Source organism: Antedon bifida, chromosome 10 (genome assembly GCF_963402885.1).
Source record: "Antedon bifida chromosome 10, ecAntBifi1.1, whole genome shotgun sequence".
Lineage (NCBI taxonomy): Eukaryota > Metazoa > Echinodermata > Crinoidea > Comatulida > Antedonidae > Antedon > Antedon bifida.
In genome coordinates, this window is record NC_136235.1 from 13,325,059 (window position 1) to 13,341,917 (window position 16,859).

General features: G+C 31.1%; 2 protein-coding genes across 3 annotated transcripts; both read right to left on the minus strand.

Moving 5' to 3' along the window:
- Nucleotides 1-888: 888 nt before the first annotated feature.
- On the minus strand, nucleotides 889-11,764 carry LOC144853480 (uncharacterized). Its single transcript, XM_078711176.1, has 7 exons — nucleotides 11,706-11,764; nucleotides 8,687-8,730; nucleotides 8,351-8,413; nucleotides 7,642-8,172; nucleotides 6,882-6,929; nucleotides 5,853-6,260; nucleotides 889-5,768 (listed from the first exon to the last, which is right to left on the minus strand). The coding sequence occupies exons 2-7, from the start codon at nucleotides 8,706-8,708 to the stop codon at nucleotides 1,873-1,875; spliced, it is 4,968 nt and encodes a 1,655-aa protein (XP_078567302.1). The 5' UTR covers nucleotides 8,709-8,730; nucleotides 11,706-11,764; the 3' UTR covers nucleotides 889-1,872.
- Nucleotides 11,765-12,624: 860 nt separating this feature from the next.
- Nucleotides 12,625-16,525, minus strand: LOC144854016 (tRNA-uridine aminocarboxypropyltransferase 2-like). Of its 2 annotated transcripts, none has more exons than XM_078711897.1 (6): nucleotides 16,366-16,525; nucleotides 15,527-15,716; nucleotides 15,106-15,291; nucleotides 14,427-14,616; nucleotides 13,932-14,060; nucleotides 12,625-13,160 (listed from the first exon to the last, which is right to left on the minus strand). In XM_078711897.1, exons 2-6 carry the CDS (start codon nucleotides 15,679-15,681, stop codon nucleotides 13,029-13,031), a joined length of 792 nt encoding a protein of 263 aa, XP_078568023.1. In that variant the 5' UTR covers nucleotides 15,682-15,716; nucleotides 16,366-16,525; the 3' UTR covers nucleotides 12,625-13,028. The 2 variants fall into 2 exon arrangements, with proteins under 2 accessions (XP_078568023.1, XP_078568024.1); XM_078711898.1 differs by lacking the exon at nucleotides 16,366-16,525 and adding an exon at nucleotides 16,320-16,337.
- Between the last annotated feature and the right edge of the window lie 334 nt (nucleotides 16,526-16,859).

Sequence of the window (16,859 nt, forward strand, 5' to 3'; positions counted from 1 at the left end):
AAAACCGTTGCGTATTAAAGTTGGAATTTATTCTGGCTAGTAGGCCTCAACTAATTGTGAGGGCGTTTGTTGTATGAGAGAATGTATCTGGTGGGTGAAAATCTGTGATAATACCATATATGGCTGTGTGGTCTAGTGGCATGATACTCGCCCTGTAAGCGAGAGGTCGCAGGTTGGAATCCCGCCAGAGACATTTTTTAATACTAAAAATACGAGATTATAAGATCATGTTCCGAATATGAGTACTGTTTCAATCATTTGACAGTATGATTTATATATATATATAAATCCAAAGGCAAATTACTGAAAAAGTGGCTGGATCTCAATGGAGATACAAAAAAAAGAAGCGAAAAGCTAAATCAAAAGGATAAAGTAAAACAGCCAGAAATTGACGAAATATATATAACATACACATTATTTTAAATGTCTGAGATTGGAGTGGTAAGAATAGAATCTTGCATGTCTGATGTTTCAGTCAATGCTCGGTTTTTGCTCTTGTGGTAATGTCGTTTACAAATATCAAATTCGTTGACTATTCCTAAGAACAAGAGTATTGTATTCGAAGGCAATCTAACCGGAATATCTTAATATCTCTGTGTACACTATCAAACTGTGTATGATGTGCCCATATATGGACATGATGATGTCATTCATTTTTTCATTCATTCATAGTAACATTTATTTCCTTCATAATATACAAAATATAAATAATACAATACAAAATTCATATTACTACCATATTTGGTTTTGTAAAACTGGTTTGATAGTGTAGACAGAGCTTTAGATCTTGTACATTGTCAAATCCATTGGATACAAAGAAATATATTACACATTAAAACAGCACTACATAGCTTAACTTGTATTTGGTTCTTTATTACAAATCCTCAAATCCACGTATTAACAATATTTTCTGAGAACGTCATAAAAATAATTATCAGTAATAAATTTCACAAAAAGGTGTAGTTTCTTCCTGTGCGTGAACATCACATTTAATTCTCATTTGCGTAACGAGCTTAATTAAACGATGTGCGCACGTGTACTGTACAATAATACTTTTACTCTACGCATTATGCATAATTGTATATTAATAATTGATCTATGAAAATCATGTACTGTACAGAAGAGTTACAAGTAATTGAAATGAAATAGAAATGTAATTGTTCAATTTGTTTTTACTTCAGTAAATTATTTACCATCAAATGCACTAATAATATATTTTCAATACGAAAATGAAATAAATTGTCTACAAAATTACAATTATTGAAACTCAAAATAATATGTTATCTATTTAAATGAAATATAATGTTCTTCACAAATTATTATCACCATAATGTGAATTGTGTACAGCGTTTTGAGCAATATGAAAAATCTGATACAATTTAACAACAAATTATAAATTTGGGCACTAATCTAGCTGTCCTGTAAATGTTGTGTTTATTGTTTAACCTTGAAATACATAAGATGAACTAGAAACAAAAATGTATTTACCTATAAAACTATACTACTACACCTGTAAAGAATTCATACTATTGCGGAAACCGTTTGGTTTACACTTTTAATGCATCTAATAGCCCAAATTATAAATCGTCACTCTTCAACAGGGACACGTATTTTCACACATTTACTAGGAGAACACTTGGTAAATTACAATTTTTCAGTTGAAGTTTGGTGGTCAATACATTATATTGCGGTATATTATTGTTAATATCATAATGATTCCTATGTCAACAACCACATAACTTTTCTACTAATACCTGAACATTTATTATCTCACGTGACATACTGTAATGAATACATAAGGCCGGAGCCATACTTACCTATACTAAATAAAGAACTGTGATGCTCAATTTAACAGATTGCAATCCATTTTAGTTATTTTATCTTTCTAAAGATAGCCTCTTTACTAGAATCATTGTTTATAACTTCATTTATCAACTCATCAGGCAAACTACAATTATGCATATTAAGTTCACAATGTGAACGACCCATAGTATTTAGTAAAGATGTCAGTGAAACACCATCAATTGTACTGAGATTATTATAACTCATATCTAGTTTATCTAATCTCAGGTTATCTCTAGAACACTTTTCGATAGTATCTTTCATCACATCCCCTGATAAACTGCAATTATGCATGTTAATGTCACAAGGACAACTCAATAACAAAGCCAGTGAAGTACCATCAATTCGACTGAGGTTATTATCACTTATATCCAGTTTATCTAATCTCAAACTAACTCCTCTTCTAGAACACTCTTTGATCATATCTTTGATCACATCACCTGATAAACTGCAATTATGCATATTAACATCATAAGAACGACTCATTAAGGATGCCAGTGAAGCACCATCAATTTGACTGAGATCATTATCACTTATAGTCAGTATATCTATTCTGAACGTACGAGAACACTTTCTGATCATATCATTTAATATGTTCCCTGATAAACTGCAATTATGCATATTAAGTACGGTTTCCATAATTAACCGATACTGGCAATTATCACGATAACATTTCTTACTCATACTGTAACTCAATAAAGAGGCAAGCAAACCACCGTCAATTGTATTCAGATTATTATCACTTATATCCATTTCTTTTACCGTAATTCTTTTACTAACACAATCTGTAAGTAATGCATTCATCACCTCACCTGATACACCACAATTATGCACATTAAGTGTTACATTGCTAGATAAAGAAGCAAAACGCATTTGACTGGCATTTATAATGACAACTTCTCCACTAGAATTCTCATTCAACAACTCATCATCTAACTGTATAACAATACGTTGTGCATGACCCATAGTTATTAAAGATGCCAGTGAAGCACCATCAATTCCACTGAGATTATTATCACTTAAATTTAGTTTATCTAATCTAAACGTAACTCCTCTACTACTAGAACACTCTCTGATCATATTTTTTATCACCTTATCTGATAAACTGCAGTTATGCATACTAACTGTACGAAAACAACTCATTAAATATCCTAGTGAAGCACCATTAATTTCAGTGAGATTATTATCACTTATATCCAGTTTATTCATGTCCCTAGTAATTTTACAAGCTGACAACTTTCTAATCATATCATTGATGACTTTACCTGATAAGCTACAATGTTGCATATTAATATAAACCCTGGAATCCCTGGTATCAGTATTTATTAAATATGCCAGTGAAGCACCATCAATTTGACTGAGATTATTATCACTTATATCCAATTTTTCTATCCTCAAAATAACTCTTTTTCTAGAACATTCTTTGATCATATCATTTACTATGTCGCCTGATAAACTACAATTGTGCATATTAAGCTCAAGATGCCAACTGTGATAACTGGTATTCATTAAAGATGCCAGTAAAGTACCATCGATTTTACTGAGATTATTATCACTTATATCCAATTTAGTTAATCTAAATGCAACTCTCAAATCAGAACATTCTCTGATCATTTCATTCATCATGTCACCAGTTAAACTGCAATTGTGCAGAATAAGCTCAGAAGGGAAACAATTTCGAACATTCACACCGATACTCATTAAAAATGTAAATGAAGAACAATTAATTTCACTGAGATTATTATCACTTATATCCAGTCGAGATAACTGTAAGGTAAAACATTTACTAGAAAATACTCTAGTCATATCATTAACCACATTACTTGATAAACAGCAATTATGCATATTAAGGTAAGATGGAAATTGATCCGTACTGATATTTATTAAAGATGCCAGTGAAGCACCATCAATTTCACTGAAATTATTATCACTAATATCTAGTTGGTATGCGTTAAAAGTAAAACCTCTACTAGAAAGGTTGCTGATCGTTTTATTCACGATATCCCCTGATAAACTGCAATTATGCATATTAAGGTTGTGGAAGTTAACGGGGGTCGTATGGCCACTCAATAAAAATGCCAGCGTAGAACCATCTATTTTACATAAATTATTGTCACTTATATCCAGATCGCGTAATGTTAAGGGACCTCGGCTACAGTTGCTAATCATTTCATTCAATAAACCACCTGATAAATTGCAACTATGCATATCAGGCATATAACGACGACTCAGAATGAGCACTAAAGATAGTAGTGAATCACTGTCAATTTGGCTGAGATTATTTTCACTTATATCCAGATAAGGTAATTTATTCAAATCTCTATATCTCTTAATTATCCCATAGAATACTTTACTTGATAGAAAACATTTTCTCATGCTAAGGAAAAACATGTTTGAGCACATATCAAATAATAAGTAAAGTGAAGATGCCTTCAATTCACTGAGATTATTTCCATCTAGGGTAATGTTTGTTAATGTTTTTAACGTAACTGATTTCCTACAAAGGTGAAATAACACATCATTCAAAACAGTACCTGTGATAGTATTATGTCGTGCATCAATATGTCTCAGTTTTGGTGAATGTGTTATAATATGAACCAAAAATTCAGTAGTTGTAGTATGATAAACATACAGTTTGTCCATGTCATATTTCATATCATGTTTTTCGCATTCATCTATTACATAATTAATATAATCTCCAGTAATACTTCCCAACATCTGCTCTTGATTTGACACAGCAATTAGAGTGTGAGCAAGTGCTTTTCCCTTTTCTTTACATAACATATTATCACAGAAGTTATCAGTAATTTGCTCTGTATTGTAAACTTTTCTCATAAGATGTACTACATTCTTTGTAGATACATGTTCATTTGTTTTAGTATGAGCAAGAAACATTTGTAATGAGTTACATACAGAACCAATTTCTATTTTTAACTTTGTTTCTGTTATATGATTCATCAGACTTTTTTCTACTTCCTCCATATTCTTTTCATTCACACATTTTAAAAGTAAAATCAATGATCGATATGTTTGAAAACTATCTGTAATCCAATGCTTTAAAAACTTTCCAGCACTAGCACCAAGAAATCCAATCGCAAATTCACGAGACATAATTAAATATTCACTTTCTCTTATAATCTCCCATTCTGTATCATCTAATGGTGAAAGTAACAATTTCATATTCTCACACTCACTTTCCAACCCAGACGTTTCACATAGTTTGTATAGGTAAAACCCAACCAATGATTCTGCTATTAACTTGTGAGGAGCTGTAAAATATTTTGCCAAATTGGATTTGTCAAACATTGAATCTTCATATACAAATCCAAGCTTTAAAGTCATATCAATCATTTCATCATTATCCCTATCAATACCTGTTGTATCTAGATCGTCTTTGGTAAATGATAGTTGATTTTTCTTTAACTGTTTATACATACACCGCCCTAACAGAACCATAGCAGTTACATATTCCTCTGGGATTCTTTCAAATTTACAGATTTTAAGAGGGTTGTCTTGCCTGTCAAACTGATTTAAAATGCATAGGAAAAAACTTTTAAATAAATCTGCTTTGTCAGTTGGAAGATGTTGGTTCTTTTCCCACATGAAACAAATAGAGAGAAGCAACATTGGATTTTTAGACATCATATACACCTCTAAATGTTTTTCTTCAAAATCATAACTATCAAAGTTTTTATTTAAAGAATCTGCCAATTTAGATTTGTCAACATGTTTAAAATATCTCTTGATATAGCTTTTTACATTTGTTTTATCAAATCCTTTGACATTCAAATGAGTATTACTCCACCTAATGTATTCATTTATGTTGATTGAACGAGAAGTAACTATCACTGAACTCATCTTTAATCTTTCTTTTCTGAAGAGCTGTAGTGGGCTTTTGTTTTCAAATTTTAATTCATCTAAACCATCTAACATTATTACAATTTCATCATCATGATTCATTATAAATTGTTTAATCAGCTTTGGATCTTCTGCTAGATTTGTTGATAAACCAAAATCTTCAAGATCAATTTGCTTAAGAATTACATTTAATATAGTTTCACCTTTGTTTAAATCTCTAATATTGATAAGAAATAATAGTTTACCTTCAAAAATTGTAAATGAATCTTTAGTAGCCCAATTATATGCAAAATACCGCAATAAGGTAGTTTTACCAATACCACCCTCACCACTGATGAGAACTCTACATCCAGGTTTAGATTGGATTATTTGTAAAACATCAGTCAATTGTATAAGTTCACCATCTGCCTTCTTTGTGTCTGATTTTAGTATTTCCATGTCAGTAAACATGTCAATTATATTCAATTGAAATATAGAATTCATGTTTTGTGGTGTAAACCATTTTAAATTGCCATACAAGTTTTGTTGATTGCTTAGCAGATATTTTCTTATTTTTTCATCTAAAAAAGCAAAATAATAATGCTGATTACAAAGGTGTCCGTTTGTCTTTTGCTTCAGTGATATGTTTTGTACATTCATAGGGTAGAAGAGAACAGTTTCTTGATGGGAAAAATATTTTGAAAGTAAAACAGCAAAAATGATAAAATAATAGGTGGCATAGGATGTCTATGGTTTTTAGTTATTTGAGATTAATTTAATATTATAGATCTATAATTATGCAAAAATTTGTTTGGAAAAATTATGGTTGTTATGGTAAATACTAGGTTTAAATGATATATAAAGTGTTTTAAATTCTACGGGCAAAAACGGGTATTATTATTATATTATTTCATTTTAGCTTACTTCTATGCCAAATTTATGTTATGTTGCTAAGCAAATTGTTACTAAAACCAAAGGTTATTTTATTGTAAAATAGGTCAGTGTAGTCAAATATATTACATTTGTATGCCTACACATAATACAATTTTGAAGCTCTGGATCCGCCTATAATTTTATTAAACTTGATAGATTATACCATGAAGAATCTCAAAATACATGTACTAACAAGACACCATGTTTATAACATGTGTGCGATGAATTATATTATTATCACTGTCATGACTTAATTGAGTAAAACATACCTTCTTCCTTCCTTGATTTTTTCTTTTGTTTTGATCTACCAGGTTTATCTGTATAAAGACAAACTATGTTGAGAATTACTTTTGTCCATTTAAAAAAAAAAATTTTAACGGGTTTCTTTTTCAAACTTCTAACAATTAAGTTCAAAGGGTCTACAATAACTATTACAACTCATCAATGTTCATTATCACTATGTTTTGTTTCAACGAGCATAATATTACATTTCAAGAGTATTTACAAAAGAACTACAGTTTGAAAAAATGCCACCATCTTTAATTTCTATTAGTAGTTTACTCTGTAAACGACACATTACAATTGATTTTTTTATTTTGCAATACAACTCAGTTGTTTACATAAGCCCCGATAAACAGATTGATCTGTAAAGAATAAATATTTAGAAAAGTATATGTTCATTTTTCGTTAAAGACATTATAAGAAATAATTAACCTAAATTAGCTTGGAATATCTAATAGGCCTATATACTATATTCACGGCTATATAAACTTATAGATCTAACATTTCAATTTGGTCATCATAGCAATTATACATGCAAAGTGATTCAGGCCAATACAAAATTGAAACAATGCAATGTTTGCGTACGATAATACTAATTTGAGCAGCAATATCAATTTGTATTGTATCAATAGTAAAATTGTTTCATAACAATTTCAACTTTAAAACGGTATTGGCAATTTGTATTATCACATAACTGATTGATGGCAACATAATTTGGTTCATCATCAATATCAATTTATAGCATACCATGAATAAAACACCTGTCAGCTGACTCCATTCCATTTTGCTGTAAGACTTCCCTAAATTCTTTTATATGTTCTTCTTTCAGTATCCCTTGTGTTTCAAGGTCCGTAATTAAGCTCCAACTGTCTTCATATTTCTTAAGTTTCGGAAAGTTATATCTTCCATCAAGAAACTCTATATTGGAATCAGTAAGTTCTTTGCCGAAATTGAGAATATTTATTCTGTGCTTTGTGAACGATGTTACCTGGAGTTTATCAATATTCTGGAAGTGATACAGTTTCTCTTTAATTGTTGACGTAAAACCAGATTGTTTAGTTACTTTTACGGTGTCGTACAAAATTGTTAGATTTTTTTCGTTCAATATTCCAGGCCCAACATGAGATAACAATTCTGTTACATTCGATGCTCTTTGCAGATCTTGATTTACGTCCACAATGTCTCTGAATAGAACTTTTAGCATTCCAAGAAGTCCACGTCCATCACACCATGTTGCAAGGTCCATAACTAACTGCCTGAATTGATCCTTTGAGAGATCTACGGTGTAATAATATTAGACATATCTTATCAGTTATTTATCTTCAAAACGCTTGAAAACAGTTAAAAGAATATGTCAAATAATTTTCAGTAAAGTTGGGTTGTTCCAACACCCTCCATCCTCTTTTTTTAAACTGAAAATATTTAAGATAGTTTTTCTTTCTTTACTATTATTTACCTTGTGGTTGCACTCTGGATCTCGACTCCGCCGCATCATCTTCATCATCGTCATCTTCACTACCTAAAGATTTATAAGCATGGACTAATCATAAATGAATTACACTATGAACGCTACCTATACCCAATCGGATTTGAACGATTCTATGACAAGCACCAGTGATCTGATGTTTGCATATCAAGCAGAAGATCCGGATTCAAATCTCAGTTGGGGCGGCTTTATCTCATTTCCTATTATTTTATTATTCTCAAACTTTAAATCAGATTAAATTAAAATAATGATTATTTCTCCATAAGCCTACTAAAATGCCCATCCAAGCAAACAATATTAGTTTACCTCCTCCTTCCTCAGACGACATGCTTTCAATGTTTTAGAATCTTCTGAAAAAAAAATTATAAAAAGAAAGTTAAAATGACCTAAAAGATCATGATGCAATGCACATGTAACTATTTCAAAATGTACACATTTACTATTTATTTAAAAGTATTTAACTACTTTGTACTAAAATAAAAAATAACGTTATTACATTTACCCATTTCCTATATATAAGTACATACACGTTAATCTGAATATTATAGGTAACATTGTCGACTAATGATTAATTAATAATATTGATTTACTGTACCGGTATTTAAAACAAATATGTTATAAGATGTCCGAACTAAAAAAGGTCTTATAGACACTGCGCCTGCTGACGTTAATTTAATAGAGTATTAATATCTATATACAAATTGTATTTAATTCTGACATAGGTGGACACAATGCAAACACTTCTGTAAAAAAAACAACTTTCTTGACTACCTGCCCTCTATTGTAGGTGTTCCGCGAAACATAGAACATAGTTGGTTAAATAACTATAACATATACAATACGGTATTTTTCCATTGTAGGTTTGTTTCATTCAAAAATTATTCAAGCATTATACAGTAATACGTTTACTTAAGCTCTATCTACACTATCAAACTTTATGTGACAAAAAATGTGCTGTGCCCATATATATATGGACATGATGATGTAATATCATATGTCGAGTGGAGTTGTGGCTTGGTGGTTATGATGCTTGGCTACCACTCTAAGGGTCCTGGGTTCAAGTCCCGTCACATGTCAGGATTTTTTCTAAGGACCAAATTACTCCACTCCCAAAGACTTGTAATAAGACTTTGTTTATGTAGAGCATCTTGTGTATATGTTTGTCCTGTGAACCTCTGAGGGTCCCTAATGATCAGCAATAGCTGGATGGATCACCCTCATTAAATATGGTTAAAAAAAAATATCACTACCAATTTAAGCATATACTATCATATATGTTCACATCACATTTTTTTTGTCACAAAGTTTGAGAGTGTAGACAGAGCTTTATAATCGGTGCGTTTATTGTTTCTCAATTTGTCAATCAACTTGAGATTTCAGCTTTTCTTCATGTTCTCTAGAACAGACAGCCGGTTAACTTATTTTGATCAAAACGGTATTGTTGTATTACCGTGTTCTTTGTCGTATTTTACATAATGGTGGATAACTCAGGAGGTATTATACCTCCCTGGATAACCTCTCGTGTGGTTCGATTATCAATACAATACATTTCCTCTTGGTTTCGTTGAATATGGTTATTCCATTGTAAACCATTGTAAACGTAGGTAGGTTGGCAAAATGTTTATTAAAAAGAATTACCAAACATTTCAGCTTATTCGTATTTTACATTTAAAATAATTGTTTTCCAACGTAATTTTAGCAATACCCGCATTTGGTTGATTTACGCGGCGATCGTGAAACTGTGAATTACAAAGTTTAACTTTTACAAATATTGTTACAAATAGGCATAGGCCCTATAGGCCTACAATTGGTTTCATACATACAATATACGTCATCGTCATCGAGTAAAGTATAGGAGGCGTTTAGACATTTTTGAAGTAGTGATCGTCAACCCCTGCTCCAGTATGGTTTCGAGTCGAGTAATAGTTTTAGATCGTTCTGTTGCCCCCTCCCCCCCCCCCACTCCAAAGACCAGGGACGCTTAGGTAGACACATTTATAATGAATTTATAATGAAATAATGAATTTATAAAAAAATGCATCAAATAGCTTTTCCGTAAATCACCACGTATCCTCATTGCATAACACAGTTGTTCTTTATGCTATAACAGAGCTTTTCCAGAGTTTTCATAAAAATGATTAATTAATTATTAATAGTCCGAGTTCAAACTTCTGAAAATAATATGAAAATCGTGATATACATCAAAATACCTTGCTAAACACTCGGTTGGCCAAGGAAGAGTGTAAATGTCCTTACTCGGAATAAGTTCGAACGATGCTCTAAATCCCCCCTACTTTACTTAAATTTTGAATTCGCTGGTAAGAGGAAGTGAACTTTATTTTGTATCAACTATAATAATAATTAGGCCAATAATTCATATATAAAAACAAAATCAAATACGTTTGATGGAAGTTTTATAATTACGAAATACGTATCAGATCAGACAACTTCCCTTATGGTATGGTACATTAACTGCTTCATTTATCGATATTTTAATCGATTGCTTCTAACGACAAAAATGAAATCGGGTGAGATTTTACACTACTCAGGCAGAAAGACCAAACGCAAACGAATAAATCAGATATCTGTTATTAAATTATAAGGAGTTTTTATGTTCTTATTTTGGTAACTAATTAGCCATGACCATTACGTATCGTAATATTTATCTCATAGCTCTGACAAAGGAATAAAAGTACGAAAGCTTGATAACTATTCTTTCTGTGTGTTTTACTTCACTTTACTGTTAGTTAGCTTTTTGTTAGGCCACAGCATTGTCATTTTCTCAGCAATTGTTCTGGATTTATATACGTTATGTCTAGATGGTTATGTCAACAAAATAACCTAATGACTTTTCTTTATAATTAATCTTCAGATACTTTTTACCTTTAATTGTATTAGAATGTTGGAATGTTGAATTATAGTTAAAGCAAGTTTAATACATATCCTAATAACATGTAAAGAAAACACATTCAAATATCTTCCTCTACTTTCCGTAGATATCACAATGATTGTATTTTTCTTTCTAAATGCTTCATTCTATTTTGTATTTTTCAATTTTGATCTTCATCGTAATTTTATAAACAATCCCATCTGTGTTCCCATTAGTAGAATCAATGTTCTAAAATATGGTTATATTAGTAGATTAAGTTATCTTATATAATAGTTTAGTTCAGGCCCATCCCCATATCGACATTTTAAATTCCAGTCTTCCTCTTTCTTTTCGTTGAAGTGTTTCTGAGTCTAAATTTTGTTTTTGTTTCGTGTTTCTATTAACCATGCTATAAGCGATGGATTTGTTGTTGTCGAAAATAAAAATATAACCTACCTTTTTGAAACAAACTTCGTTTATATCAGGCACACACCTAGATTAATGGCGACTGTCTCTCCTTCCTGCTCTTCGGCTCGATTAATAAATATAATACATGTTCTATTGATGTCGTTGAATATGGTTATTCCATTATATTTTTGTATAATCTGGGGTTTTATCAAAAATACCAGGTACCTAATATATACACTTGATATAGTACATTGAATATTGCAGAATTATTTGGAATGGAGGTGTGCAGAAGAAAGTAAATATAAATAACGACAAAGGAAGACTTGCAAGAAAATGACTACATTTATACAGAATCGTCCATGCGACTTCATTTCTCTATGTGTACAACATTAGTATCTATAGTTTTGCAAACAGTATTTTATTAAAACGTGAATTTCAATTTTTCCTACAAAATGCATAGTATTTTATTTTTAATACTGTATATGTAATAATAAATAATTTCGAATAATACGTAATGTTTCCACTTTTTTCTCTAAAAAATGTTGTACCTTTTTATGTGTATTTATATTGATTGCGTATTTAAGTTTTTTTATGATAGCTTTATATATTTTTATATGTACATTAGAGAATTAAAAATTAATTGAACAGTTATCAAATATTACAGAATTACAAAGGATCCGAATTTGGTCCGATTTCTGAATTGAAAGCCAAGTAACTTGTGTAATGTAAACAATGAAAATGAACTTTGTTCTGAGATTTGTAAACATACTTTAGGACACAAAGAAACCAAACAATTTTAGGACATAATAACTTTTTTTTGGATTGGACTTTTATCCATTTTTCTTATGGTTTTATCATGTAAACAAAATTACATAACATTAAAATGGCCTATTCAACAAAATCAAGGGGCAATAATATCGGATATGTTCTTATTGCAAACAACGGAAATAAAAACAATGGATCTTACTCTTCACAAACCATTTTAATATTTGTAATCAGAAATGTATTGCAAGTATGTAGGGCCTATCTATGTATAAAAGTATGCCTTAATACAACTAGCACATGTAAATGTATACTGTTTCGTTGGTGCACAATGCATCTTCACTCTTTATGCCAGTGTTTCACAAATGACCACAACTTAAGAATTATAAAACTTTTGGAAGAGTGGATAATGGCTATCTTTGGCTACAGTTCACTTTTCTCCAATATAATACCATTTTATTTTTATTTTTTTATTTATTATATGGCCTATCCAGTTCCAGTGAACTAACTGATCATTAAAGGCCCCTAAATCTAAATCTTTGATTTTACAGTAATGTTAATGCCACGGATTATACAGAATTAAAAAAATCAAGTAGTATGGTGTTTATGTCACCTGTTTTTTAATCTATTTTTATAAGTCTTTTTCTTTTCTGGTAATGCAGGGTCTTCTTTGTGGTGATGAGCGACTGCTCCATGCTGTAGTTGGTAGTTGCAGAGCGCCCTCAATGGCTTCACCAAAACCTGTGTTAAAATAATTAAGGAATCAAATATTAAGGAACTTAATATAATGTCACTTAAAGATATAAATACTTATCAGCAATATATTTTTGTTCATAACTGTATTAATCATAATTATGCTCATAGATTTTACGATATGTTTAAATTTAATGTTAATTTCTATAACTACAACACTAGGTAATCCTTTTATATTCATCTCCCAAAACATAGGACTCTTTATTTCACCAAAGTATTAGATACTCTGGTGCAAAACTTTGGAATGTTTTGCCTCTTTTGTTCCAAAACATACAAAATAAAAATAGTTTCAAAAAGATTGCAAAATATTATTTATTATCAAACAATACTTAGCGGCCATGTTTTTGTTAATATATTTACCTCTAGCAATTGAAAATGTATTAATTTGATTTATACTGCAATTTGAATGTACCGCTTTACGTCGTATTGTTATTTTCATTTCTGTGATTTTTATATATATATGTTTTGTTTGCTTTTGTCTGTTTTGTTTTGGCGTCCCTGACACAAGCATTTGCTTTAGTGGTGACGCTACCATTTTGGAAATATATGTCCATTTTTTTATTGATTGATTGAAAATATGAGTTAAATTTGATAGCAAGGATATATAGAGGACTTAGTCCTGTTTTCAGTATATCATCTACGTAAACACAAGTAATAACACTTGTTTGAGAAACAAATATTCTGATATTGTTGTACAATCAGTATACATAAAACTCACAAAATGGTTGTTTAAATTACTTATACTGTACCATAACTGACCTCATGAATATCTGTATCTCTTTCAAGAATTGATAGAGCAATGGCAGCAGACTCACATGTTGATAGCGACATTTTGGAGGGTTGTGTTCTTATAACATATTCACTTAATCCAACATCTTGAAGTTGGACCTAAATGAAAAGATTACATTTACACTATTAAAGCACTTTATGTGTCAAAAAAATGTGATGTGCCCATATATGGACATGATGATGTCATATAACTAGTAAGCATAGCACTACCATATAATTATGGGCACATCATTTTTTGACACATAAAGTTTGATAGTGTAGACAAGGCTTTAAACTAATATATTGACATAGTCCTACATTTGAATATCTGTGTCTCTGGTAATGGTATGATTCATTACTGTACCAAAACTAAGTATAAATTGTAAAATGATGTTTTATACAAATTAACTAAAAATGTAGTTTTTTTGTAGTTTTAGTATTTATTTATCAGTACATCAATTGTTAGTACACATATGCTATAAGTACCTTCTTAATTGAATGTAACATTTTATTCTTGGCATACAATCCTTTAGCCTGAGGCCAAGTTCCGTCTAACAGGATGAGGTTATAAGGTACAGATCTATCTACCGGAATCGTCTGAATATCAACAGCATCAGCTCCTGGAAAAAGTAGCAGAGAGCTATCATCAGAACAAATGGATGCCAAATCTGGGTATCTGAAAGTACAGTTTGAATTTCAATAATGTAATGTTCATTATTAAAAAATGAATGTAATTCAATGTTCTGCAACTTTGGGTTGCAGCCCAATGGTTTGGTTGCAGAGAACATTTTGTAGCAAAATAAATCAGGCAATATTATATAATACTTCCATATTGACATGCTCACAGTAAATAATTGTCTTCACTTTGCATTAAGCCATGCTTAGTAAAAGACTGCCATTTACAGGTTATTTTAGCTACAAATTTAAAGTATGTAAACATTAGTGTTATTGATTTTAATACATTGCTGCTACAATAGTTTTTCTACACAGATTTTCCTTATAGTGATATTATATATGCACATATAACACTTTTTAATTTTCTAGGTGTCTGTGAATGGTCAGGTTTTTAACCATTTTATGACTTTTGAAAATTCAGTGTTTTATGCTGAAAAAAATTAAAATGAAATGGTGAATATAGCCACTAGTGTGTACAAGTGAAATATACCTGGCTGATGAAAAACGCCGCCCAATAACCACTTTACATTTATCCTCTGCAAGACAGCTGCTTAAAATGGGAACAGTTCTCAGGACTTTGGACTCCTCACACGGATGCTGCATAATGATCACATTGGTTGAAATCTTTAACCTTTCTTTAGGAAATGCAGAACATATACACACTTTTATTGGACGACTAAAACACAAGAGAACAAAGTATTAATACAATGTCAGTGAGTAGTAGTGATATGCCGATTGTATACTCTGTTACTGATTTATTAAGAGTAAAAGTTATCACTCAACAATGCAGAAATATTACAGCAGATATGTTCATTCATAGCTAATCCAAAATGAAGTTTAAAGTGGGTTACACATTACAAAGTGGGGATCCAGGATTTTAGAATAGGGGATGAGACAGGGTATAAACATACCCACAGCTATCACAGCTTCTTCTCTTGGCGATTGGGCTGGATGGCAATGCTGAGAATTCCTCCAAAACATGGTCAACTGATTCCTCTTCATCATCATCATCATCTGATTTCGCAGAATGCTCAGTCAAAGCTGAATCAGCTAATGGTGAAGCCATATAACAATGGCAGTGTATGATGCAATAAAATTAGTCTAAAACAAAAAATGTAGTAATAAATTACAAAGATAAAAGCAATCCAAAATTTAATTTTTGTCATAACGCAACTACTATTGTTTAATTTGTAGTAGGTCTACCTTAGGCCTAGGCTTGTACAAAAACTATATATATATTATATAGGTCTAGGCCTATTTATTACAAATTATTATTATTATTAATGAGTATGACAATTGAGTGATAACTATTTAATTAACAAATCAGTAACAAAGTATACAATCGGCATATCACTATATAATTTGTCATTGTATTATTAATACTGTACTTTGTGTTCTCTTGTGCTTTAGTCGTCCTAGACTAGGCTAGGGCCAGGCCTAGAATAGTAGTACTAGCCTAGTAGGCCTAGGCCTAGCCTCTAGCTAGTACTTATAGAATAATTCTCATTAGTAGTAGGCCTAGGCCTACTACTAGAGTAGTAGTACTACTCTATAGTCTAGGTAATACTAATAGGCCTAGGCTAGTACTAGTAGATAGTAGTTACGTATAGGCTAGGCCTAGGGATTCTAGTCTAAAGTTCAATTACAGTAAGTAGGTAGGTAATTAGTTAGCCCTAGCCTAGGTCTTTATTGGATTTTAATTACATGAAAATCTCTAGGCCTACTACTAGCTGGACCTCTCTACACGTACATTTTCGCCTCAGCTCTCTCTCCGTCCCCACCAGTCCTCTATATATCTCCAAAGAACTTATAAGTTCTTTGATATCCAATTGCGGTTTGCTGCAGCACGTCGCTGAGAGTGAGGCATACATATATTGTATTTGGCTTGAGGTATTGCCTGTTAAAGAATAGCACGGGCTATTCCATTTTACTGTGGGTAATTGCGGTCAAATTTATAATAAATATTGAAAAACTGCAGGTACAGTATAGTATATACAAATGATTTCCTGATTGCTGCCCTCTATATATTTTATTCCATGGATTTTTAACTGTATTCAAAGATACTATTTGCTGTATATTGTAGAAACCTACTGTAAAGTTTTGTTTTTTTCTCTTTCGTGTTTTATTTCGCACTTCTACTTTGATAAACTACGGTGTACTTCTGTAGTATGATTTAAGGTTTTATTTCAATTGCCATATACAATTAATAAGAAATAACACGAGGTCAAAAGATGGAGATATAAA